Below are 27085 nucleotides of genomic sequence, written 5' to 3'. Positions count from 1 at the left end.
TTTTTTGGGTCAATTTTTGGCCATTTTGGGGCATTTCCTGTTTTTCACAATTTTTGACATTTTTGGATCTATTTTGACACATTTTGGGTCATTTTGAGTGAATTTTTTATCAATTTTGGGGCATTTTTACGCATTTTTCACCCATTTTTTTCATTTTTTGGGCGATTTCATCCCTTTTTTTTACCATTTTTGGGCAATTTTGGGACAAATTCGAGGCAATTCAGGAATTCGGGATAATTTTGGGTTTATTTTGGGGATTTTTAGGCAAAATATCCCCACAGGAAGGAGGCCACGCCCATCAGCACCAGAGCGTTGATATTGACCAATCGGCTCCATTTGGGGTCCTCGGGGGGCGGAGCTTCCGCCGAGGCCACGCCCCCCTCCGAGGCCACGCCCCCCGCTCCAGGCCCCGCCCCCGGCGCCGCTTCCAAATCTGCAATTGAAAAATTTGGGGTCAAAAAAACCCCAAAAATCCCAAAAATTTGAGGCTCCAAACCCCCCAAAAGTCTTCAGGACCCCCCAAAAATCCCCTGAGACGCCAAATTTTGGGCCAAAACCCCCCAATTTGACAATTTTGGGACTGTTGGACAGAAAAATTCCGAAATTTGGGAAACCCCCACACCTGGGAACCTCAAAAATGCCGAATTTCAATCCCCAAAGAGCCCCAAAATCACAAATTTGGGTCCCCAAATTTCCCGTGATGCCCGAAAAACCCAAATTTGGATCCCCAAAACCCCAAATTTGGATCCCAAAAACCCCAAAAATCCCAAATTTGAGACTCCAAATCCCAAAAATCCCCAAAAATCCCAAATTTGGATCCCAAAGCTGCCCAAAATCCCGAATTTGGGGCTCCAAATTCCCCAAAAAGCCCCAAAATCCCAAATTCGGATCCCAAATCCCAAAAATCCCAAATTTGGGTCCCTGAAACTCCAAAATCCGGGACCCAAAAATCTCCAAGACCCCCCAAAAATCCCAAATTTGGGTCCCAAACCCTCCCAGACCCCCAAAATTCGGGTCCCCAAAACCCCAAAAATCCCAAATTTGGGTCCCCAAATTTCCCGTGATGCCCGAAAAACCCAAATTTGGATCCCAAAACCCCCAAAAATCCCAAATTTGAGACTCCAAATCCCAAAAATCCCCAAAAATCCCCAAAAATCCCAAATTTGGATCACAAACCCCCAAAATTTGAGCTCCCAACTTCCCCAAAACCCCCAAAATTTGGGTCCCCAAGACGCCAAAAATTTGAAATTTTGATCCCAAAACCTCAAAATTTGGGACCCCGGATTCCACCAGGCACCAAAAATCCCAAATTTGGATCCCAAAAATCCCAAATTTGGTCCCAAACCCTCCAAAATTTGGGTTTTTCCCCCTCTCACCCCCGAGTTCGACCCCCAAATTTTGGGGCGGCTCTTTGGGCGCGTCGAGGTCGATTCGGGGCTCGCGGCTGTTCCGGAGGCTGAACACCAACCTGTGCAGCTGGAATCGGGAAATCGCCCAAAATTCACCAAAATCCACCCAAAATTCGGCAAAATCGACCCCGAAAATGGAAAAATCGACCCCGAAAATGGCGAAATCCGCCCAAAATTCACAAAAATCAACCAAAAAATGGCAAAATCGACCCCAAAAATGGCGAAATCCGCCCAAAATTCACAAAAATCAACCAAAAAATGACAAAATTGACCCCAAAAATGGCAATATCGACCCCAAAATTCGGCAAAATCGACCCAAAATTCACAATAATCAACCAAAAAATGGCAAAATCGACCCAAAAAATGGCAAAATGGACCCCAAAAATGGCAAAATCCACCCAAAATGCACAAAAATCGACCCAGAAATGGCAAAATCGACCCCAAAAATGGCAAAATCGACCCCAAAAATGGCAAAATCCGCCCAAAATTCACAAAAATCAACCAAAATTCACAAAAATCGACCCCAAAAATGGCAAAAGCGACCCCAAAAATGGGGAAATCCGCCCAAAATTCACAAAAATCAACCAAAAATGGCAAAATCGACCCAAAATGCACAAAAATCGAGCCCAAAAATGGCGAAATTACCCAAAAAATGGCGAAATCCACCCAAAATTCACAAAAATCGACCCAAAACTGGCAAAATCCACCCGAAATTCTGCAAAATCCACCCAAAATTCAGAAAAATCAACCCAAAATTCACAAAAATCACTCAAAAGTTGGAAAAATAGACCCCAAATTAACAAAAAACACTCAAAATTTAGAAAAAAACACCCAAAATTCACAAAAAACACTCAAAAATTGGAAAAATTGAGCCAAAATTTGCCAAAATCCAAAATTCACAAAAATCCAGCCAAAAATGGCAAAATTGACCCCAAAAATGGCAAAATCCACCCAAAATTCACTAAAATTGACCCAAAATCCACAAATATCAACCCAAAAAAGGCAAAATCTGCCCAAAATTCTGCCAAATCCACCCAAAATTGGGCAAAATCCACCCCAAAAATGTCAAAAATCCACCCCAAAATAACAGAAATCCAACCAAAATTTGGCAAAAATTAAACCAAAATTTATCAAAATCCACCCAAAATTGCCCAAAAATGGCAAAATCCACCTCAAATTCACAAAAATCACCCAAAAATTGGGAAAAAAATCCCAAAAAAATTCCCAAAAAGTCCCAAAATCTCACATTTAAGTTTGACCCATTTTGGGCTCCTTTTGTGCCATTTTTGGGGCCATTTTGTCCCATTTTTGGGTCATTTTGTCCCATTTTGGGGCCATTTTGAGCTCATTTCGAGCGCATTTTTGGCCGTTTTTTCGCCCTTTTTTCACCGTTTTTTCACCGTTTTTCACCATTTTTTCGCCGTTTTTCCCCAAAAAAACTTCCCGAGACTCACGTGGACCTCGGGGATGGGCGGGTGGCAGCAGGACACGGCGATGACGATGGCGGCGGTGAGGAGGAAGAGCAGCGCGGCTCCGCTGCGACCATTTGGGGCAATTTTGGGCCATTTTGGTTATTTTGGGGCATTTTTAGTCATTCTGGGGCCATTTTAGGTCATTTTTGGGTCATTTTGGGCTGATTTGTGGCCATTTTGTCCCATTTTTGGCTCATTTTGGGCTGATTTTGGGGCTCATTTTGGGCTGATTTTGGGGCCATTTTGGGCTCATTTTTTGCCATTTTTTCGTCATTTTTTCACCTTTTTTTGTCATTTTTTCTGGTTTTTTCCCCCAAAAATTCCCAAAAAGTCCCAAAATCTCTCATTTCAGTTTGACCCATTCTGGGCTCCTTTTGGGCCATTTTTGGGCCCATTTTGTCCCATTTTGGGGCCATTTTGAGCTCATTTCGAGCGCATTTTTGGCCGTTTTTTCGCCCTTTTTTCACCGTTTTTTCACCGTTTTTCACCATTTTTTCGCCGTTTTTCCCCAAAAAAACTTCCCGAGACTCACGTGGACCTCGGGGATGGGCGGGTGGCAGCAGGACACGGCGATGACGATGGCGGCGGTGAGGAGGAAGAGCAGCGCGGCTCCGCTGCGACCATTTGGGGCAATTTTGGGCCATTTTGGTTATTTTGGGGCATTTTTAGTCAATCTGGGGCCATTTTAGGTCATTTTGGGGTCATTTTGGGCTGATTTTGGGCTGATTTTGTGGCCATTTTGTCCCATTTTTGGGTCATTTTGGGCTCATTTTGGGCTGATTTTGGGGCCATTTTGGGCTCATTTTTCGCCATTTTTTCGTCATTTTTTCACCTTTTTTTGTCATTTTTTCTGGTTTTTCCCAAAAAAATTCCCAAAAATTCCCAAAAATTCCCAAGCTCTCACATTTCAGTTTGACCCATTCTGGGCTCCTTTTGGGCCATTTTTGGGCCCATTTTGTCCCATTTTGGGCTTTTTTTGTCCCACTTTTGTGCCCATTTTGAGCCCGTTTCGAGCGCATTTTTGGCCATTTTTTGGCCATTTTTTCACCGTTTTTCACCATTTTTTCACCGTTTTTTCCCCAAAAAACTTCCCGAGACTCACGTGGACCTCGGGGATGGGCGGGTGGCAGCAGGACACGGCGATGACGATGGCGGCGGTGAGGAGGAAGAGCAGCGCGGCTCCGCTGCCGCCATTTGGGGCAATTTTGGGCCATTTTGGTTATTTTGGGGCGTTTTTAGTCATTCTGGGGCCATTTTAGGTCATTTTTGGCTCATTTTGGGCTCATTTTGGGCTGATTTTGAGGCGATTTTGTCCCATTTTTGGGTCATTTTGGGCTGATTTTGGGGCCATTTTGTCCCATTTTGGGGCCATTTTAGGCTCATTTTTCGCCATTTTTTCGTCATTTTTTCACCTTTTTTTGTCATTTTTTCTGGTTTTTCCCAAAAAAATTCCCAAAAATTCCCAAAAATTCCCAAACTCACACCTTTCATTTTGGCCCATTCTGGGCTCCTTTTGGGCCATTTTTGGGACCATTTTTGGGCCCATTTTGTCCCACTTTTGGGGCCATTTTGAGCGCGTTTCGAGCACATTTTTGGCCGTTTTTTTGCTGTTTTTTCGCCGTTTTTTCACCGTTTTTCGCCATTTTTTCCCCAAAAAAATTCCAAAAAAATTCCCAAAAATTCCCAAAATCTCTCATTTCAGTTTGACCCATTCTGGGCTCATTTTGGGCCATTTTTGGGCCCATTTTGTCCCATTTTGGGCTTTTTTTGTCCCACTTTTGTGCCCATTTTGAGCCCGTTTTGAGCGCATTTTTGGCCGTTTTTTGGCCGTTTTTTGGCCGTTTTTTCACCGTTTTTCGCCATTTTTTCACCGTTTTTCACCATTTTTTCACCGTTTTCCCCCAAAAAACCTCCCGAGACTCACGTGGACCTCGGGGATGGGCGGGTGGCAGCAGGACACGGCGATGACGATGGCGGCGGTGAGGAGGAAGAGCAGCGCGGCGAAGTGCAGGTAGTGCATCCCGCAGAGCAGCGCCGGGCAGCGCCCGGGGGCGCCGCAGGAGCCGGAGCCCAGCAGGAATTCGGGGATCAGCCGGGCCAGGCCCAGCCCCAGACCCCCCAGCAGCCCCCAGAAGGCGCCCTCGGGGAGAAAAAACACAAATTTGGGAAAAAAAACCCCAAAAATTCGGGGTTTTGGGAGCAAAATTTGGCGTTTTGGGGTCAAAATTCGTGATTTTTGCGTCAAATTTTGAGGGTTCTGAGGTCATTTGGAGCACAAATTTGGGGGTTTTGGGGTCACCTGGATGCTCAGGAACCCCAAATTTGGGGTTTTGGGGTCACGTGGAGATGAAATTTGGGGAATTTAGGGTGAAAATTTGGGGTTTTTGGGTCAAAATTTGGGGTTTTGGGGTCAAAATTTGATGGATTATGATCAAAATTTGGGGTTTTTGGGGTCAAAATTTGGGGGTCCTGAGATCATTTGGACCTGAATTCTTTTTGGGGGGGGATCACCTGGATGCTCAGGAACCCCAAATTTGGGGTTTTGGGGTCATGTGGAGATGAAATTTGGGGCATTTTGGGTCAAAATTTGGGGGGTTTTGGGTCAAAACTTGGGGGTTTTGGGGGCCAAAAGAGTCGAAATTTGGAGGTTTTGGGGTCATTTGAAGGTGAAATTTGGGGGTTTTGGGGTCCCCGGGATGTTCGGGAGCCCCAAATTCGGGGATCAGCCGGGCCAGGCCCAGCCCCAGACCCTCCAGCAGCCCCCAGAACGCGCCCTCGGGGAGAAAAAACACAAATTTGGGAAAAAAACCCAAAAATTTTGGGATTTTGGGGGCAAAATTTGGGGTTTTTGGGTCAAAAATCGGGATTTTTGCCTCAAAATTTGGGGGTTCTGAGGCCATTTGGATCTGAAACTGGAGGGATTTGAGGTCACCTGGATGCTCAGGAACCCCAAATTTGGTGTTTTGGGGTCACGTGGAGATGAAATTTGGGGGGCTTGGGTCAAAATTTGGGGGTTTTGGGTCAAAATTTGGGTGTTTTGGGGGCGAAAAGAGCCGAAATTCGGGGGTTTTGGGGTCATTTGGAGGTGAAATTTGGGGTTCTTGGGGTCACTTGGGTGTTCAGGAGCCCCAAATTTGGGGTTTTGGGATCACTTGGAGATGAAATTTGGGGCATTTTGGGTGAAAATTTGAGAGTTTTGGGGTCAAAATTTGGGGGTTTTGGGCTCATTTGGAGCTGAAATTTGGGGGTTTTGGGGTCACGTGGATGTTCACAAACCCCAAATTTGGGGGTTTGGGGTCACGTGGAGATGAAATTTGGGGGTTTTGGGGACAGAATTTGGGGTTTTAGGTCAAAATTTGGGGGTTTTGGGGTCAAAATTTGGGGTTTTGGGGCCACCTGGAGCCCCAAATTGCTCCTCCCAAACCCCCTTTTTTCCCCTCCCCCACCCCCCAGATGGGTTCCAGTGCCCCCCAGGTGTGCCCAGGTGCCCCCAGGTGCCTCCCAAACCCCACCCAGGTGTGCCCAGGTGTGCCCAGGTGTGCCCCAAACCCCCTTTAAACCCCTCCAGGTGCCCCCCTGTGGGCCCAGGTGTGCCAATCTCCTACCCAGGTGCCCCCAGGTGTCCCCCCAACCGATTTTAACCCCACCCAGGTGTGCCCAGGTGTGCCCAGGTGTGCGCCAAACCCCCTTTAAACCCCCCCAGGTGTACCCAGGTGTACCCAGGTGTGCCCAGGTGTGCCCAAAATATCCCCCAGGTGTGCCCAGGTGTGCCCAGGTGCGCCCCAGGTGTGCCCAGGTGCCCCCAGGTGTGCCCAGGTGAGCCCCAAACCCACTTTACACCCCTCCCAAACCCCCCCAGGTGTGCCCAGGTGTGCCAATCTCCCCCCCAGGTGCCCCCAGGTGCCCCCAGGTGCCTCCCAAACCTGTTTTAACCCCTCCAGGTGTGCCCAGGTGTGCCCATCTCTCCCCCAGGTGTGCCCAGGTGCCCCCAGGTGAACCTCAAACCCTCTTTAAACACCCTGAGGTGTGCCCAGCTGTGCTTTAAACCCCTCCAGGTGCCCCAGGTGTGCCCAGGTGTGCCCCAAACCCCCTTTAAACCCCTCCCAAACCCCCCCAGGTGTGCCCATCTCCCCCCCAGGTGTGCCCAGGTGTGCCCAGGTGTGCCCAGGTGTGCCCCCAGGTGCCCCAGGTGTGCCCAGGTGCACCCCAGGTGTGCCAATCTCCCCCCCAGGTGCCCCCAGGTGTGCCCAGGTGTGCCCAGGTGTGCCGCTCACGGGCTCGTTGACGCGGGGCACGAGCACGGCCAGGCAGAAGACGGCGGCCACGGGCGGGGCCAGGTAGGAGGACAGCGCCTGCAGGTAATCGAAGAGCTGCGCCCCCCGCGCCGCCCGCAGCACCGGCAGCCAGGCCAGGCTCAGCCCCACCATGGCCACCACCCACAGCCTGCGGGCAGGGGAGGTCAGCGGGGTCAGACGGGGTCACCCCCAAAAAATTCGGGGTCATTTTGAGGTCAAAAACCCAAAATTTGGGGAGTTTGAGGTCACCCGGAGCTGAAATTTTGGGGTTTTTGGACACTTGAGAAGCTCAAATTTGGGTCCTTCAAGGTCACTTGGATACCCGAGGTCACCTGGGGTCACCCGGGGTCAGCCGGGGTCACCCCCAAAAAATTCGGGGTCGTTTGGAGGTCAAAAACCCAAAATTTGGGTCCTTCATGGTCTCCTGCAGCTCAAATTTTGGGTTTTTGGCCACTTGGAATGACCCAATTTTGGGTCCTTCAAGGTCACTTGGACACCTGAGGTCAGCCGGGGTCACCTGACGTCAACCAGGGTCAGCCGGGGTCACCCCCAAAAAATTCGGGGTCATTTTGAGGTCAAAAACCCAAAATTTGGTCACCAGGATCTCAAATTTGGGGTTTTTGGACACTTGGAATGACCCAAATTTGGGTCCTTCAAGGTCACTTGGACACCTGAGCTCACCTGGGGTCACCCGGGGTCAGCCGGGATCACCCCCAAAAAATTTGGGATCTCCAGGACCTCCAGAACCCAAAAATTTGAGTCCTTCAAGGTCACCTGCAGCTCAAATTTTGGGTTTTTGGACACCTGAGAACCCCAAATTTGGGTCCCTTGAGGTCACCTGAGATCACCCGGGGCCACCTGAGGTCACCTGTGTGCCCAGCTGTGCCCAGGTGTATCTCAGGTGTATCCCAGGTGTGTTTAACCATGCCCAGGTGTGCCCCAGGTGCCCCCGGCCATGCCCAGGTGTGCCCAGGTGTGCCCAGGTGTGCCCAGGTGTGCCCAGGTGTGCCCAGGTGTATTGTAGGTGTGCCCAGGTGTGCCCAGGTGTGCCCAGGTGCGCCCCCCGCGCCGCCCGCAGCACCGGCAGCCAGGCCAGGCTCAGCCCCACCATGGCCACCACCCACAGCCTGCGGGCAGGGGAGGGGTCACCTGTGTGCCCAGGTGCGCCCAGGTGTGCCCAAAATATCCCCCAGGTGTGCCCAGGTGTGCCCAAAATATCCCCCAGGTGTGCCCAGGTGTGTCCCAGGTGTGCCCCAGGTGTGTTAAACCATGCCCAGGTCTATCCCAGGTGTGCCCAGGTGTGCCCCAGGTGTGTTAAACCATGCCCAGGTGTGCCCAGGTGTGCCCAGGTGTGCCCCAGGTGTGCCCAGGTGTGCCCAGGTGTGCCCCAGGTGTGCCCAGGTGTGCCCCAGGTGTGCTCCATGTACCCCCAGGTGCACTCAGCCGTGCCCAGGTGTGCCCCAGGCGTGCCCAGGTGTGCCCAGGTGTATTTTAGGTGTGCCCAGGCATGCCCCCAGGTGCCCCTGGCCATGCCCAGGTGCGCCCAGGTGTGCCCAAAATATCCCCCAGGTGTGCCCAGGTCTATCCCAGGTGTGTCTCAGGTGTGCCCAGCTGTGCCCAGGTGTGCCCAGGTGTGTTTTAGGTGTGCCCAGGTGTGCCCCAGGTGTGCCCAGGTCTATCCCAGGTGTGCCCAGGTGTATCTCAGGTGTGTTTAACCATGCCCAGGTGTGCCCAGGTGTGTCCAGGTGTGCCCAGGTGTATCCCAGGTGCCCCCAGCCATGCCCAGGTGTATTTTAGGTGCCCCCAGCTGTGCCCAGGTGTATCTCAGGTGTATCTCAGGTGTGCCCAGGTGTATTTTAGGTACCCCCAGGTGCCCCCAGGTGTATCTCAGGTGTATTTCAGGTGTGCCCACGTGTGTTTAACCATGCCCAGGTGTATCCCAGGTGTGCCCAGGTGTATCCCAGGTGCCCCCAGGTGCCCCCAGGTGCCCCCAGCCGTGCCCACCTGCCGGCCACCAGGAGGTGTCGTGGCCCCGCCCGCGGCCGCAGCCGCCGGTAGACGTCGAGCGTGAAGAGCGCGGCCGAGCTGGCGAAGATGGAGGCCAGCGACGACATCAGCGCGGCCAGCACCACCGCCAGCATCAGCCCGCGCAGCCCTAATTAATTAATTAGCGTTAATTAGCAAAAAAAATGGCGAAAATCGGCGAAAAAACGGCGAAAATCAGCCAAAAAATGGAGTTATTAGCCCCAAAAATGGGATTATTAGGGCCAAAAATGGAGTTATTGGCACTGAAATTTGAATCATTAGCCCGAAATAATTATTAATTAGTAATTAATATTAATTAGCGGTGAAAGAATGGTGAAAATTGGTGAAAAAATGGCGAAAATCGGCCAAAAAGTGGAATTATTAGACCCAAAAATTGAATTATTAGGATCATAATTAGAGTTATTAGGATCATAATTAGAGTTATTAGCCCAAAATTAATAATTAATTATTAAGTAATAATAAATAATGGTGAAAGAATGGCGAAAATCGGCAAAAAAAGGGCGAAAATCGGCCAAAAAATGGAGTTATTAGCCCAAAAATCGAATTATTAGGACCAAAAATGGAGTTATTAGGACCAAAATTTGAATTATTAGCCCGAAATAATTATTAATTATTAATTAATATTAATTATTGGCGAAAACCCAGTGAAAATTAGTGAAAAAACTGCGAAAATCGGCCAAAAAATGGAGTTATTAGACCCAAAAATTGAATTATTAACCCCAAATTAGGATTAATAGCTAATTAATTGTCCTAATAATGCACAAATTAGCCCCTAATTAGCGTTATTAGCCCCCAAATTAGAATTACTAATTAATTATTAGTTTTAATTGCTCCTTATTAGCCCAAAATTCGAATTAATAGCCTCAAAAATAAGGTAATAATTACAGATAATTCGTAAAAATTAATTATTGATGGCTAATAATCAGTAATTAATCGCTAATAATCACTAATTATGATCTAATAATGAAGAATCACGAATAAATCACTAATTAGCATTATTAATGAACTAATAACCGCTAATAGTACTTCATAATCGCTAATTGGAGCTAATAAATCACTAATAATCGCTCATGAATAATTAATGAGCACTAATTAGGGGTAATTAATTACCGGGGGGCAGCAGGCTGAGCACCAGCTGGGGATAGGTCGGTACTAATGATCACTAATTATCAATAATAATTGCTAATAATCACTAATAATCGCTAATAAATCACAAATAATCGCTCATGAATAATTAATGAGAGCTAATTATGCATAATTAATTACCGGGGGGCAGCAGGCTGAGCACCAGCCGGGGATAGGTCGGTACTAATGATCACTAATAATCACCGATAATCGCTGATAATCACTAATAATCGCTAATAATCACGAATAAATCACTAATAATGGCTCATGAATAATTAATGAGCGCTAATTAGGGGTCATTAATTACCGGGGGGCAGCAGGCTGAGCACCAGCCGGGGATAGGTCGGTACTAAGGATCACTAATAATCACTGATAATCGCTAATAATCGCTAATAATCGCTAATAATAACTAATAAATCACTAATAATGGCTCATGAATAATTAATGAGCGCTAATTAGGGGTCATTAATTACCGGGGGGCAGCAGGCTGAGCACCAGCCGGGGATAGGCCACGTTGGAGCAGCCGAGGGCGGAGCCGCAGGCCCGGGAACAGCCCTGGGGGTCAGCGCAGCCAACGACCTCTGGGACCAGTAAAAACCAGTATAAACCAGTATAAACCGGTATGGACCAGTATAAACCAGTATGGACCAGTATGGACCAGTATGGACCAGTATGGACCAGTATGGACCAGTATAAACCAGTATGGATGAGAAAAACCAGTATAAACCAGTATGGACCAGTATGGACCAGCATAAACCAGTATAAACCAGTATGGACCAGTATGGACCAGTATGGACCAGTATGGACCAGTATGGATGAGAAAAACCAGTATAAACCAGTATAAACCAGTATGGACCAGTATGGGCCAGTATGGGCCAGTATGAACCAGTATGGACCAGTAAAATTAGTATAAACCAGTATGGACCAGTACGGACCAGCATAAACCAGTATAAACCAGTATGGACCAGTATAAACCAGTATAAACCAGTATAGACCAGTCCAAACCAGTATGGACCAGTATGGACCAGTAAAACCAGTATAAACCAGTATAAACCAGTATAAACCAGTATAAACCAGTATAAACCAGTATAAACCAGTATAAACCAGTAAAACCAGTATGCACCAATGGCTGATCGCAGTGGGGAGCCATTTTGGGCAGCCATCTTGTAAACACCAGTGGAGGCAGCCATTTTGGGCAGCCATTTTGAGCGCCATATTGAATAAGTGTCTTAAACTCAAAATAAACCAGTATAAACCAGTATAAACCAGTAAAAACCAGTATGCACCAATGGGTGGCCACAATGGGGAGCCATCTTGGGCAGCCATCTTAGATTCAGTCTATGGCAGCCATTTTGGGCAGCCATCTTGTAAACACCAATGGAGGCAGCCATTTTGGGCAGCCATTTTGGGCAGCCATTTTGGGCAGCCATTTTGGGCGCCATATTGAATAAGAGCCTTAAACGAATATAAATCATTCTAAACCAGTATAAACCAGTATAAACCAGTATAAACCAGTAGGGGTCTGACCCGGGAAGAGGACGCGGGCGGCCATGCCGGGCAGCACCATCAGGAACATGGGCAGCACCTTGAGGTAGCCGCAGACGACGCAGCCGGCGCGGACGTGCGTGAGGGAGCGGCCGGCGAGGCAGCGCTGCACGATCACCTGGGAGGGACCAGTCAGAGACCAGTTAGGGACCAGTTAGAGACCAGTTAGGGACTGGTGGGACCAGTTACAGACCAGTTAGGGACCAGTTAGGGACTGGTGGGACCAGTTAGAGACCAGTTAGAGACTGGTGGGACCAGTTAGAGACTGGTGGGACCAGTTAGAGACCAGTTAGAGACTGGTGGGACCAGTTACAGACCAGTTAGAGACCAGTTAGAGACTGGTGGGACCAGTTAGGGACCAGTTAGAGACCAGTTAGAGACTGGTGGGACCAGTTAGAGACCAGTTAGGGACCAGTTACAGACCAGTTACATACCAGTTAGGGACCAGTTAGGGACTGGTGGGACCAGTTAGAGACCAGTTAGAGACCAGTTAGAGACTGGTGGGACCAGTTACAGACCAGTTAGAGACCAGTTAGAGACTGGTGGGACCAGTTAGAGATTGGTGGGACCAGTTACAGACCAGTTAGAGACCAGTTAGAGACTGGTAGGACCAGTTAGAGACCAGTTAGAGACCAGTTAGAGACCAGTTAGACACTGGTGGGACCAGTTAGAGACCAGTTAGAAACCAGTTAGGGACCAGTTAGAGACTGGTGGGACCAGTTACAGACCAGTTAGGGACCAGTTAGAGACTGGTGGGACCAGTTAGAGACCAGTTAGAAACCAGTTAGGGACCAGTTAGAGACTGGTGGGACCAGTTACAGACCAGTTAGAGACCAGTTAGAAACCAGTTAGAAACCAGTTAGGGACTGGTGGGACCAGTTAGGGACTGGTGGGACCAGTTAGAGACCAGTTAGAGACTGGTGGGACCAGTTAGAGACCAGTTAGGGACCAGTTAGAGACCAGTGAGAGACTGGTGGGACCAGTTAGAGACCAGTTAGAGACCAGTTAGAGACTGGTGGGACCAGTTAGAGACCAGTTAGAGACTGGTGGGACCAGTTACAGACCAGTTAGAGACCAGTTAGAGACTGGTGGGACCAGTTAGAGACCAGTTAGAGACCAGTTAGAGACTGGTGGGACCAGTCAGAGACCAGTTAGGGACCAGTTAGGGACCAGTTAGAGACTGGTGGGAAACCAGTTAGAAACCAGTTAGAGACTGGTGGGACCAGTCAGAGACCAGTTAGGGACCAGTTAGGGACCAGTTAGAGACTGGTGGGACCAGTTAGAGACCAGTTAGAGACTGGTGGGACCAGTTAGAGACCAGTTAGGGACCAGTTAGAGACCAGTTAGGGACCAGTTAGAGACCAGTTAGGGACTGGTGGGACCAGTTAGAGACCAGTTAGAGACTGGTGGGACCAGTTAGAGACCAGTTAGAAACCAGTGAGAGACTGGTGGGACCAGTTACAGACCAGTTAGGGACCAGTTAGAAACCAGTTAGAGACTGGTGGGACCAGTTAGAGACCAGTTAGAGACCAGTTAGAGACCAGTTAGATACCAGTTAGAGACTGGTGGGACCAGTTAGAGACCAGTTAGAGCAGGTGGGACCAGTTAGAGACCAGTTAGAGACCAGTTAGAGCAGGTGGGACCAGTTAGAGACCAGTTAGAGACCAGTTAGACACTGGTGGGACCAGTTAGAGACCAGTTAGAGACCAGTTAGACACTGGTGGGACCAGTTAGAGGCCAGTTAGAGACCAGTTAGAGACTGGTGGGACCAGTTAGAGACCAGTGCTCCCAGTTACAGCCCAGTGCTCCTTCCCAGTCCCTCCCAGTATAACCCAGTATAACCCAGTGCTCCCAGTATAACCCAGTATAACCCAGTGCTCCCAGTATAACCCAGTGCTCCCAGTCACTCCCAGTGCTCCCAGTTACAGCCCAGTGCTCCTTCCCAGTCCCCTCCCAGTCTATCCCAGTCCCTCCCAGTCCCCTCCCAGTATAACCCAGTATAACCCAGTGCCTCCCAGTCCCCTCCTAGTCCCTCCCAGTCCCCTCCCAGTGCCTCCCAGTCCCTCCCAGTATAACCCAGTCCCACCTGGTCGGTGCACCAGTACCAGCCCGAGATGATTCCCAGCCCCAGCACCAGTCCGGGCCAGGGCAGGTCCCAGTGCTCCCAGTATAACCCAGTATAACCCAGTGCTCCCAGTCTCTCCCAGTATAACCCAGTGCTCCCTGTGCTCCCAGTCACTCCCAGTGCTCCCAGTTACAGACCAGTTACACCCCAGTGCTCCCAGTTACAGCCCAGTGCTCCTTCCCAGTCCCCTCCCAGTATAACCCAGTGCCTCCCAGTCCCCTCCCAGTATAACCCAGTGCCTCCCAGTCCACTCCCAGTATAACCCAGTATAACCCAGTATAACCCACTGCCTCCCAGTCCCCTCCAAGTCCCTCCCAGTCCCTCCCAGTCCCTCCCAGTCCCCTCCCAGTCCCTCCCAGTCCCTCCCAGTATAACCCAGTCCCCTCCAGTCCCCTCCCAGTCCCTCCCAGTACAACCTAGTTTGTTCCCAGTCCCTCCCAGTGCCTCCCAGTATAACCCAGTCCCACCTGGTTGGTGCACCAGTACCAGCCCGAGATGATTCCCAGTCCCAGCACCAGCCCGGGCCAGGGCAGGTCCCAGTGCTCCCAGTATAACCCAGTATAACCCAGTACAACCCAGTACAACCCAGTATAACCCAGTGCTCCCAGTATAACCCAGTGCTCCCAGTGCTCCCAGTCACTCCCAGTGCTCCCAGTTACAGCCCAGTGCTCCTTCCCAGTTCCCTTCCAGTATAACCCAGTGCCTCCCAGTGCCTCCCAGTCCACTCCCAGTATAACCCAGTCCCTCCCAGTATAACCCAGTTTGTTCCCAGTCCCTCCCAGTGCCTCCCAGTATAAACCAGTCCCACCTGGTCAGTGCACCAGTACCAGCCCAAGATGATTCCCAGTCCCTCCCAGTCCCTCCCAGTCCCTCCCAGTCCCCTCCCAGTATAACCCAGTCCCCTCCAGTCCCCTCCCAGTCCCTCCCAGTCCCTCCCAGTCCCTCCCAGTATAACCCAGTTTGTTCCCAGTCCCTCCCAGTCCCTCCCAGTCCCTCCCAGTATAACCCAGTCCCACCTGGTCGGTGCACCAGTACCAGCCCGAGATGATTCCCAGTCCCAGCACCAGTCCCGGCCAGGGCAGGTCTCCCCCGCTCGGGTGCCGCAGGAGGTGGAAGGCGTCGGGCCGGGGCCGCCCGCAGGGCCCCGAGGCGTTGGGTGCCAGGGCCAGGGGGTAGCGCTCCTGCAGGCCCTGGTACCCCCCCACGGCGCCCAGCGCTGCCGGAAACCAGTATGGACCAGTATGAACCAGTATGAACCAGTATGAACCAATAAAAACCAGTATAAAGTGGTATAGAGCAGTATGGACCAGTATAAACCAGTATGGGAGGTAGGGATGGGTTTGGAGGGTGGGTTGTGACTCCTCCCAGTTTGTTATCTACAAGGTCCTGGACCAGTATGGACCAGTATGGACCATTATAAACCAGTATGAACCAGTATGAACCAGTATAAACTAATATAGACCACTATGGACCAGTATAAACCAGTATGGGAGGCTGGCCTGGGTTTGGAGAGTGGGTTGTGACTCCTCCCAGTTAGTTCTCTATAAGATCCCGGACCAGTATGGACCAGTAAAAACCATTATAAACCAGTATAAACCAGTATGAACCAGTATGAACCTGTATAAACTAATATGGACCTCTATGGACCAGTATAAACCAGTATGGGAGGCTGGGCTGGGTTTGGAGAGTGGGTTGTGACTCCTCCCAGTTTGTTATCTACAAGGTCCTGGACCAGTATGGACCAGTATGGACCATTATAAACCAGTAAAAACCAGTATGGACCAGTATGGACCAGTATGAACCGTATAAACCAATATGGATCACTATGGACCAGTATAAACCAGTATGGGAGATAGGGACAGGGTTGGAAAGTGGGTTGTGACTCCTCCCAGTTTGTTATCTACAAGGTCCTGGACCAGTATGGACCAGTATAAACCAGTATGGACCAGTATAAACCAGTATAAACCAGTATGAACCAGTATAAACTAATATGGACCACTATGGACCAGTATAAACCAGTATGGGAGGCTGGGCTGGGTTTGGAGGGTGGGTTGTGACTCCTCACAGTTTGTTATCTACAAGGTCCTGGACCAGTATGGACCAGTATAAACCAGTATGGACCAGTATGAACCAGTATGAAACAGTATAAAGTGGTATGGACCAGTATAAACCAGTATGGACCAGTATGAACCAGTATGAACCAGTATAAACCAATAAAAACCAGTATAAAGTGGTATGGACCAGTATGGACCAGTATGGCCCAGTAGTTTTGGGGACTGTGTCCTCCCAGTAGGCAGGGACCAGTACGGACCGGTATAAACCAGTATAGACCAGTATAGACCAGTATGAACCAATATAAACCAGTATAAACCAGTATAAACCAGTATAAACCAGTATAGACCAGTATAGACCAGTATAAACCAGTAAGGCACCACAGTGGTACTGCCCAGTCCCTCCCAGTCCCCTCCCAGTTCCATTCCAGTCCCTCCCAGTCCCTCCCAGTATAGACCAGTAAAAACCAATATAAACCAGTATAGACCAGTATAAACCAATATAAACCAGTATAACCCAGTATAAACCAGTAAGGCACCACAGTGGTGGTTCCCAGTCCCTCCCAGTCCCTCCCAGTCCCCTCCCAGTCCCTCCCAGTTCCCTCCCAGTTCCATCCCAGTCCCTCCCAGTCCCTCCCAGCATAAACCAGTATAACCCAGTATAAACCAGTATAAACCAGTATAACCCAGTATAAACCAGTATGAACCAGTATAACCCAGTATAACCCAGTATAAACCAGTATAACCCAGTATAAACCAGTATAAACCAGTATAAACCAGTATAACCCAGCATAAACCAGTATAAACCAGTATAAACCAGTATAACCCAGCATAAACCAGTATAAACCAGTATAAACCAGTATAACCCAGTATAAACCAGTATAAACCAGTATAAACCAGTATAACCCAGCATAAACCAGTATAAACCAGTATAAACCAGTATAACCCAGTATAACCCAGTATAACCCAGTATAACCAGTATAAACCAGTATAAACCAGTGCCCCCACCGTAGCCGGCCAGCACGGAGGCGCCCACGAGGATGATGAGGGTCTGCAGCAGGTCCGCGAACATCAGCGCCGTCAGCCCGCCTGGCCACGCCCACAATGACCACACCCACTCAGGCCACGCCCACACCCAGTTAAACCACGCCCACCGTGCAATAATCGTGTCCGCACCCGGTTAAGCCACGCCCATTATGCAAATATTGCGCCCATACCCAGTTAAGCCACGCCCATTATGCAAATGCAGCATCCACACCCAGTTAAGCCACGCCCATTATGCAAATATAGCGTCCACACCCAGTTAAGCCACGCCCATCCCTATAAAGCCACGCCCACTGTGCCAAACCAGTCCCTCCCAGTTCCCTCCCAGTATAACCCAGTTTGTCCCAGTCCCTCCAAGTTTATCCCAGTTCCCTCCCAGTTTGTCCCAGTTCCTCCCAGTTCCTTCCCAGTCCCTCCCAGTTCGCTCCCAGTCCATTCCCAGTTTGTCCCAGTTTGTCCCAGTCCCTCCCAGTTCCCTCCCAGTTCCTTCCCAGTTTGTCCCAGTTCCCTCCCAGTCCCTCCCAGTTTCTCCCAGTTCCCTCCCAGTTTCCTCCCAGTTTGTCCCAGTCCATCCCAGTTCCCTCCCAGTTTATCCCAGTTCCTTCCCAGTTTGTCCCAGTTCCCTCCCAGTCCCTCCCAGAGCCCTCCCAGTCCCCTCCCAGAGCCCTCCCAGTTCCTCCCTGCCCAAACCAGTACAAACCAGTACAAAACCAGTACAAACCAGTACAAAAAAATCCCCTCCAGCACCGATTATCCCCCATTTTTAACCCTTTCATCCCCTCCCAGTCCCTCCCAGTCCATCCCAGTCCCTCCCCAGACCCCTCCCAGTCCATCCCAGTTCCCTCCCAGTTTATCCCAGTTCCTTCCCAGTTTGTCCCAGTTCCCTCCCAGTCCATTTCCAGTTTATCCCAGTCCCTCCCAGTCCCTCCCAGTTCCCTCCCAGTTCCTTCCCAGTTTGTTCCCAGTCCCTCCCAGTCCCTCCCAGTTCCTCCCAGTCCCTCCCAGTCCATCCCAGTTCCCTCCCAGTCCCTCCCAGTTCCCTCCCAGTTTCTCCCAGTTCCCTCCCAGTCCATCCCAGTTTGTCCCAGTCCATCCCAGTATATCCCAGTCCATCCCAGTCCCTCCCTGCCCAAACCAGTACAAACCAGTACAAAACCAGTACAAACCAGTACAAAAAATCCCCTCCAGCACCGATTATCCCCCATTTTTAACCCTTTCATCCCCTCCCAGTCCCTCCCAGTCCATCCCAGTTCCCTCCCAGTTTATCCCAGTTCCTTCCCAGTTTGTCCCAATTCCCTCCCAGTCCATTTCCAGTTTATCCCAGTCCCTCCCAGTTCCCTCCCTGTTTCCTCCCAGTTTATCCCAGTCCCTCCCAGTTCCCTCCCAGTCCCTCCCAGTCCCTCCCAGAGCCCTCCCAGTCCCTCCCTGCCCAAACCAGTACAAACCAGTACAAACCAGTACAAAAAATCCCCTCCAGCACCGATCATTCCCCATTTTTAACCCTTTCATCCCCTCCCAGTCCCTCCCAGTTTATCCCAGTCCAACCCAGTCCCTTCCCAGACCCCTCCCAGCCCCTCCCAGCCCAAACCAGTACAAACCAGTATAAACCAGTACAAACCAGTGACGGTGTAGAGCGCGGTCACGGCCAGCAGCGCCCCCACGGAGCCGTACAGGTCCCAGCCCAGCGCCTCGCGGATGAACAGCGCCCCCGAGTACATGTCCACCTGCCAAACTGGTCTGTACTGGGACGGACTGGGAGGGGCTGTGGGGCACTGGGATAGACTGGGATAAACTGGGAATGGACTGGGAGGGACTGGGATAAACTGGGAATGGACTGGGAGGGACTGGGAGGGAACTGGGAGGGACTGGGAGGGAACTGGGAATGGACTGGGAGAGACTGGGATAAACTGGGTTATACTGGGAATGGACTGGGAGGGACTGGGAGGGACTGGGATAGACTGGGATTAACTGGGAATGGACTGGGAGGCACTGGAACAGACTGGGAGGGAACGGGGAATTGACTGGGATAAACTGGGAGGGACTGGGATGAACTGGGAGGGAGTGGGAACAAACTAGGTTATACTGGTTTGTACTGGGAGGCAACTGGGAAGGACTGGGAGGGAACTGGGATAAACTGGGAATGGACTGGTTTGTACTGGGAGTGACTGAGAGGGACTGGGAGGGACTGGGAGGGACTGGGAGGGAACTGGGAATAAACTGGGTTATACTGGGAGGGAAATGGGAGTGAACTGGGAGGGACTGGGATAAACTGGGAGAGACTGGGAGGGACTGGGAACAAACTGGGTTATACTGGTTTGTACTGGAGGGGCTGGCAGGGGACTGGGAAGGACTGGGAACAAACTGGGTTATACTGGGAGGGAAATGGGAGTGAACTGGGAGGGACTGGGATAAACTGGGAGAGACTGGGAGGGAAGTGGGATTAACTGGGATTAACTGGGAATGGATTGGGAGGGAACTGGGAGGGACTGGGATATGCTGGGACAGACTGGGAGGGACTGGGAGGGAACTGGGAATAAACTGGGTTATACTGAGAGGGACTGGGATTAACTGGGACAAACTGGGAATGGACTGGGAGGCACTGGAACAGACTGGGAGGGAACTGGGAATTGACTGGGACAAACTGGGAGGGACTGGGAGGGAACTGGGAGGGACTGGGAACAAACTGGGTTATACTGGGAGGGAACTGGGGGGTCCCTGTGGAATTTGGAGTTTCCTCCCCACTCCCAGTTCCCTCCCAGTCCCTCCCAGTCCCTCCCAGTATAACCCAGTTCCCTCCCAGTCCCTCCCAGTTCCCTCCCAGTCCCTCCCAGTATAACCCAGTATAACCCAGTCCCTCCCAGTCACTCCCAGTATAACCCAGTTCATTCCAATCCCCTCCCAGTCCCTCCCAGTCCCCCCCAGTATAACCCAGTTTGTTCCCAGTCCCTCCCAGTTCATTCCCAGTATAACCCAGTCCCTCCCAGTCCCTCCCAGTGCCCTCCCAGTACATCCCATTCCCTCCCAGTTTATCCAAGTCCCCTCCCAGTATAACCCAGTCCCTCCCAGTATAACCCAGTTCATTCCCAGTCCCTCCCAGTCCCTCCCAGTATAACCCAGTCCCCCCCCAGTCCCTCCCAGTTCATTCCCAGTCCCTCCCAGTCCCTCCCAGTCCCTCCCACTCCATTCCCAGTCCCTCCCAGTATAACCCAGTTTGTTCCCAGTCCCTCCCAGTCCCTCCCAGTCCCTCCCAGTCCCTCCCAGTCCCTCCCAGTATATCCCAGTACCGAGATCTTGGTGCACACGTAGAGCATCAGGGACAGCCCCGCCAGGTACAGTCGGATCCGGCCGCCCCCGAAGCGCCGCCCCAGGTACTCGGGCATGGTGCTCACCTGGCCACGCCCCTCGGTCAGGCCACGCCCACCCCGCTCAGACCACGCCCACCGCCCCAGGACACGCCCACCCGCCCCAGGTACTCGGGCATGGTGCTCACCTGGCCACGCCCACCGGTCAGACCACGCCCACCCTTCCCTGGGCCACGCCCACCCGCCCCAGGTACTCGGGCATGGTGCTCACCTGGCCACGCCCACCGGGCTCAGACCACGCCCACCCGCCCCAGGTACTCGGGCATGGTGCTCACCTGGCCACGCCCACCGGGCTCAGACCACGCCCACCCCATCAGACCACGCCCACCCGCCCCAGGTACTCGGGCATGGTGCTCACCTGGCCACGCCCCTCGCTCAGACCACGCCCACCCGGGACCGAGACATGCCCACCCCTCACTAAGCCACGCCCAGTCCCTCCCAGTATAAACCAGTATAACTCAGTTCATTCCCAGTCCCTCCCAGTTTGTCCCAGTCCCCTCCCAGTCCCTCCCAGTAAAAACCAGTATAACCCAGTCCATTCCCAGTCCCTCCCAGTTTGTCCCAGTTTGTCCCAGTCCCTCCCAGCTCCCTCCCAGTCCCTCCCAGTATAAACCAGTATAAACCACTCCGTTCCCAGTCCCCTCCCAGTCCCTCCCAGTTTGTCCCAGTTTGTCCCAGTCCCCTCCCAGTTCCCTCCCAGTCCCTCCCAGTATAAACGAGTATAACCCAGTCCATTCCCAGTCCATCCCAGTCCGTCCCAGTATAAACCAGTTCCCTCCCAGTCCCTCCCAGTATAACCCAGTTCCCTCCCAGCTCCCTCCCAGTATAAACCAGTATAACCCAGTTCATTCCCAGTCCCCTCCCAGTCCCTCCCAGTCCCTCCCAGTATAACCCAGTTCCCTCCCAGTCCCTCCCAGTATAACCCAGTTCCCTCCCAGCTCCCTCCCAGTATAAACCAGTATAACCCAGTCCCCTCCCAGTTCCCTCCCAGTCCCTCCCAGTCCCTCCCAGTATAAACCAGTATAAACCAGTCTCACCCCCGCTCTCATGTAGATCGGCACGAACACCCAGCCCAGCAACAGCACAATGAACATTCCCTGTGGGGGGAGGGGCCATGTCGCGATAGGGGCGTGGCCAATATCGCGATAGAGGGGCGTGGCCAAACCCGGGTGAGGCAATACCGCGGAACGGCCACAAGATGGCGCCGATATATCGCGATAGAACCAACAGGGCGTGTTTAAGGACGGCAAATCTCGCGATAGAAGCAGCGGGGGGGCCGCGATATGTCGCGATATGCCGCGATAGGGCGCGATATGTCGCGGTACCGCGACATATCGCGCCCTATCGCGGCATATCGCGACATATCGCGGCAGATATCGCGACATATCGCGGCATATCGCGACATATATCGCGACTCACGCTCCACTCGAAGCCGCCCACGGCGATGCCGCCCGCGGCGCCCGTCCCGGCCAGACCCACGAAGTGACCGGAGCCGATATTGCTGGCGAAGAGAGAGGCCCCGACCTGGGACAGAGAGTGACCCCTGAGTGACCCTGAGTGACCCCTGAGTGACCCTGAGTGACCCCTGAGTGACCCCTGAGTGACCCCTGAGTGACCCTGAGTGACCCCTGAGTGACCCCTGAGTGACCAATGAGTGACCAATGAGTGACCCCTGAGTGACCCCTGAGTGACCCCTGAGTGACCCCTGAGTGACCAATGAGTGACCAATGAGTGACCCCTGAGTGACCCCGAGTGACCCCTGAGTGACCCCTGAGTGACCCCGAGTGACCCCTGAGTGACCCCTGAGTGACCCTGAGTGACCCTGAGTGACCCTGAGTGACCAACGGAGTGACCAATGAGTGATCAATGAGTGACCCTGAGTGACCCTGAGTGACCCCTGAGTGACCCTGAGTGACCCTCAATGAGTGACCAATGAGTGACCCCTGAGTGACCAATGAGTGACCCTGAGTGACCCTGAGTGACCCCTGAGTGACCCCTGAGTGACCCCTGAGGGACCCCTGAGTGACCAATGAGTGACCCCTGAGTGACCCCTGAGTGACCCCTGAGTGACCCTGAGTGACCCCTGAGTGACCAATGAGTGACCCCTGAGTGACCCCTGAGTGACCCCTGAGTGACCGCTGAGTGACCCCTGAGTGACCCCTGAGTGACCCCTGAGTGACCCCTGAGTGACCAATGAGTGACCCTTGAGTGACCCCTGAGTGACCAATGAGTGACCCCTGAGTGACCCTGAGTGACCAATGAGTGACCAATGAGTGACCCCTGAGTGACCCCTGAGTGACCCCTGAGTGACCCTGAGTGACCAATGAGTGACCAATGAGTGACCCTGAGTGACCCTGAGTGACCCTGAGTGACCCCTGAGTGATCAATGAGTGACCCCAAGGTGATCCCTCCATTCCCAGTATAAACCAGTTCCCTCTGAGTCCCTCCCAGTACAAACCAGTACAAACCAGTCCAAACCAGTATAAAACCAGTCCAAACCAGTCCAAACCAGTCCAAACCAGTCCAAACCAGTACAAACCAGTACAAACCAGTATAAAAACTCACCGGGGCCCAGGTCATGCTGCGTCCGGCCAGGAAATACCCGGAGAGGCTCCGCCCACCGCGCCGGCGCAGGGACTGGGACCAGTAAAAACCAGTAAGGACCAGTAAGGACCAGTATGGATTGATAGAAACCAGTATAAACCAGTATGAACCAGTATAAACCAGTATGGACCACTACAGACCAGTAGGGATTGATACAAACCAGTATAAACCAGTATAAACCAGTATGGACCCAAAAAACCGCCGTAGAAATCCATAGAAACCAGTATAAACCAGTATGGACCAGTACGGACCAGTATAAACCAGTATAAACCAGTATGAACCAGTATGGATTGATACAAACCAGTATAAACCAGTATGAACTAGTACAGACCCGGAAAAACCAGTAAAAACCAGTAAAAACCAGTATAAACCAGTAAAAACCAATATATACCCGTAAAACCAGTATGAACCAGTATGAACCAGTATAAACCAGTAAAAACCAGTATAAACCAGTATAAACCAGTACAAACCAGTACAAACCAGTACGGGCAACATTTTTTGTGTTGATTTTCCAGGATTTGGGGATTTTTAGGGTGGATTTTTTTGAGGGTGAATTTCCGGAATTTTGGGGTGAATTTCTGAGATTTTGGGGGTTTTTAGGGTGGATTTTTTTTGGGGTGAATTTTCAGGATTTTGGGATTTCTGAAGTTGATTTTTTAGGGTGAATTTCTGAGAGTTTGTGATTTTTAGGGTGGATTTTTTTTCTGGGTGAATTTTCAGGATTTGGGGATTTTAAAAATGGATATTTTTGGGTTGATTTTCCGGCATTTTGGGACTTTTAAAGTTGATTTTTTTCAGGGTGAATTTCTGGGATTTTGAGATTTTCAGGCTGAAATTTTTGGGCTGAAATTTCAGGTTTTTGGGATTTTTAGGGTGGAATTTTTTCGGGGTGATTTTCTGGGAATTTGGGGTTTTTTTGGTTGATTTTTTTGGGGTGAATTTCTGGGATTTTGGGATCTTTTGTTTTAGTTGATTTTTTTGGGGTGAATTTCTGGGATTTGGGGGAATTTTTTGTTTGATTTTTTCGGGGTGAATTTTCAGGATTTGGGGAATTTTTTGGTTGATTTTTTTGGGGTGAATTTCTGGGATTTTGGGGAATTTTGTGGTTGATTTTTGGGGGTGAATTTTTGGAATTTTTAGATTTTCAGGGTGAATTTTTTGGGCAGAAATTTCAGGTTTTTGGGATTCTTAGGGTGGATTTTTTCGGGGTGATTTCCTGGAATTTGGGGAATTTTTTTGGGTGAATTTTCAGGATTTGGGGAATTTTTTGGTTGATTTTTTTGGGGTGAATTTCCAGGATTTTGGGATTTTTTTTTTGGTTGATTTTTTTGGGGTGAATTTTTGGAATTTGGGGATTTTTTTGGGGTGAATTTTCAGGATTTTGGGATTTTTAGGGTGGATTTTTTTTTAGGGGTGATTTTCTGGGAATTTGGGATTTTCAGGGTTGATTTTTTTTGGGTGAATTTCTGGGATTTTGGGGAATCTTTTGGTTGATTTTTGGGGGCAAATTTTTGGGATTTTGAGATTTTCAGGGTGGATTTTTTGGGCAGAAATTTCAGGTTTTTGGGATTTTTAGGGTGGATATTTTCGGGGTTAATTTCTGGGATTTTGGGGTTATTTTTTTGGTTGATTTTTTTGGGGTGAATTTCCGGGATTTTGGGATTTTTTTTTTTGGTTGATTTTTTGGGGTGAATTTCTGGGATTTTGGGGAATTTTTTGTTTGATTTTTTCGGGATGAATTTCTGGGATTTTGGGGGAATTTTTTAGTTGATTTTTTTGGGGTGAATTTCTGGGAATTTGGGATTTTTTTGGTTGATTTTTTGGGGGTGAATTTTTTGAATTTTGGGGAATTTTTTGGTTGATTTTTTTGGGGTGAATTTCTGGGATTTTGGGGAATTTTTTGGTTGATTTTTTCGGGGTGATATTTCAGGATTTTGAGATTTTCAGGGTGAATTTTTTGGGCAGAAATTTCAGGTTTTTGGGATTTTTAGGGTGGATTTTTTTGGGGTGAATTTCTGGGATTTTGGGGGAATTTTTTGGTTGATTTTTTTGGGGTGAATTTCTGGGATTTTGGGATTTTTAGGGTGGATTTTTTCGGGGTGAATTTTTGGAATTTTGGGGAATTTTTTTGTTTGATTTTTTGGGGTGAATTTCTGGGAATTTGGGATTTTTTTTTTTGGTTGATTTTTTCGGGGTAAATTTCTGGGAATTTGGGATTTTTTTTGGTTGATTTTTTTGGGGTGAATTTCTGGGATTTTGGGGTTATTTTTTTGTCCTTACCCAGATCCCCACGGCCATGACGAGCAGGAAATACCCCGCGACCACCCCCAGGTCCCACGGCCCCGCTCCGGGCGCCGCCATCCCCTCCCCCACCCCAAAATTCCCCTCCCCCACCCCCGTTTGGCGCCTAAATCCCCTCCCGGAGCCCCTCCCCCACCGCTGAGCCCCGCCCCCATCGTCACAACCCCTCCCCCACCCCAAATCCCCTCCCCCACCCTCAAAACCGCCTCAGTTCCCCTCCCCCACCCTTAAATCCCCTCCCCCACCCCAAATTTCCCCTCCCCCACCCTCAAAACCGCCTCAGTTCCCCTCCCCCACCCCAAATTTCCCCTCCCCCACCCCCAAATCCCCTCCCCCACCCTCAAAACCGCCCCAGTTCCCCTCCCCCACCCTTAAATCCACCCCAAATTTCCCCTCCCCCCACCCTCAAATCCCCTCCCCCACCCCAAATTGCCCCTCCCCCACCCCGAAAATCCCCTCCCCCACCCTCAAAACCGCCTCAGTTCCCCTCCCCCACCCTTAAATCCACCCCAAATTTCCCCTCCCCCACCCCAAACTTCCCCTCCCCCACCCCCAAATGAGAATTTTAAAAAAAGACCAAAATTCCGCAAAATTGACCCCAAAAGAGACCCAAAATGGCCCCAAAATCGGCCCCTCCCCCACCCTCAATGATTACCCCGAATTGCCCCTCCCCCACCCCGAGTTTCCCCTCCCCCACCCTTCAAGCCCCTCCCCCACTCTCAAAGTCCTCTCCCAGCCCCTCCCCCACCCCCAAATCCCCTCCCCCACCTCGAACGAAACAAAAAAAAAGCCCCAAAATGCCCAAAAATTGCCCCAAAATTGACCCCCAAAAAAAGACCCAAAAGTGACCCAAAAAAAGGTCCCAAAAAGACTCAAAGTGTCCCAAAGTCACCCCAAAATCGGCCCCTCCCCCACCCTCAAAAATGGCGTCAAATTTCCCCTCCCCCACCCTCAAATCCCCTCCAAAAATGACCCAAAATGGTTCTAAAAATGTCCAAAAATGACCCAAAATTGACTCGAAAAATGACACAAAAATGACCAAAAAATGTACAAAAAATGTCCCAAAAATGACCCAAAAATGGCTGAAAAATGAGCCAAAAACGGTCCCAAAAATGTCCCAAAATTGCCTCCAAAAAATGTCCCAAAATGACCCAAAAATGGCTCAAAAATGACCCAAAATGACCCAGAAATGACAAAAATGACCAAAAAGTCCCAAAGTGACCCCAAAAATCGGCCCCTCCCCCACCCCAAATCCCCTCCCCCACCCTTCAGGCCCCTCCCCCACTCTCAAAGTCCTGTCCCCGCCCCTCCCCCACCCCCGAATCCCCTCCCCCACCCCCCAAATGACAAAAAAATGACCAAAATTGACCCCAAAAAAGACCCAAAATGTCCCAAAGTGACCCCAAAATCGGCCCCTCCCCCACCCTCAAAAAAATGACCCCGAATTGCCCCTCCCCCACCCCCCAAAAAACAAACCAAACCCAAAATGCCCAAAAATTGCCCCAAAATTGACCCCAAAAAAAAGACCCAAAAATGACCCAAAAAAAGGTCCCAAAATGGACTCAAAAGTGGCCCAAAAATGGCCCCAAAAAAGACCCAAAATGTCCCAAAGCCACCCCAAAATCGGCCCCTCCCCCACCCCAAAAATCCCTTTCCCCACCCCCCAAAAAAATAATTAAAAAAAACCCCAAAATTGCCCCAAAAAA

At 50.7% G+C, this 27085-nt stretch overlaps 1 protein-coding gene across 1 annotated transcript; it reads right to left on the bottom strand.

Moving 5' to 3' along the window:
* Window positions 1-227: 227 nt before the first annotated feature.
* LOC121470834 (sodium/glucose cotransporter 2-like) lies at window positions 228-25447 on the bottom strand. Its single transcript, XM_072936460.1, has 15 exons — window positions 25359-25447; window positions 23040-23111; window positions 21894-21998; window positions 21512-21571; window positions 20397-20501; window positions 18731-18836; window positions 17077-17157; window positions 15034-15233; window positions 11875-12010; window positions 10821-10928; window positions 9181-9331; window positions 7156-7324; window positions 4806-5021; window positions 1377-1476; window positions 228-433 (listed from the first exon to the last, which is right to left on the bottom strand). Exons 1-15 carry the CDS (start codon window positions 25437-25439, stop codon window positions 261-263), a joined length of 1863 nt encoding a protein of 620 aa, XP_072792561.1. The 5' UTR covers window positions 25440-25447; the 3' UTR covers window positions 228-260.
* Between the last annotated feature and the right edge of the window lie 1638 nt (window positions 25448-27085).

The sequence above is a fragment of the Taeniopygia guttata genome, chromosome 16 (assembly GCF_048771995.1).
Source record: "Taeniopygia guttata chromosome 16, bTaeGut7.mat, whole genome shotgun sequence".
NCBI lineage: Eukaryota > Metazoa > Chordata > Aves > Passeriformes > Estrildidae > Taeniopygia > Taeniopygia guttata.
Note: the sequence above shows the minus strand (reverse complement) of the source record. Positions and strands in the feature narration are given on the sequence as shown.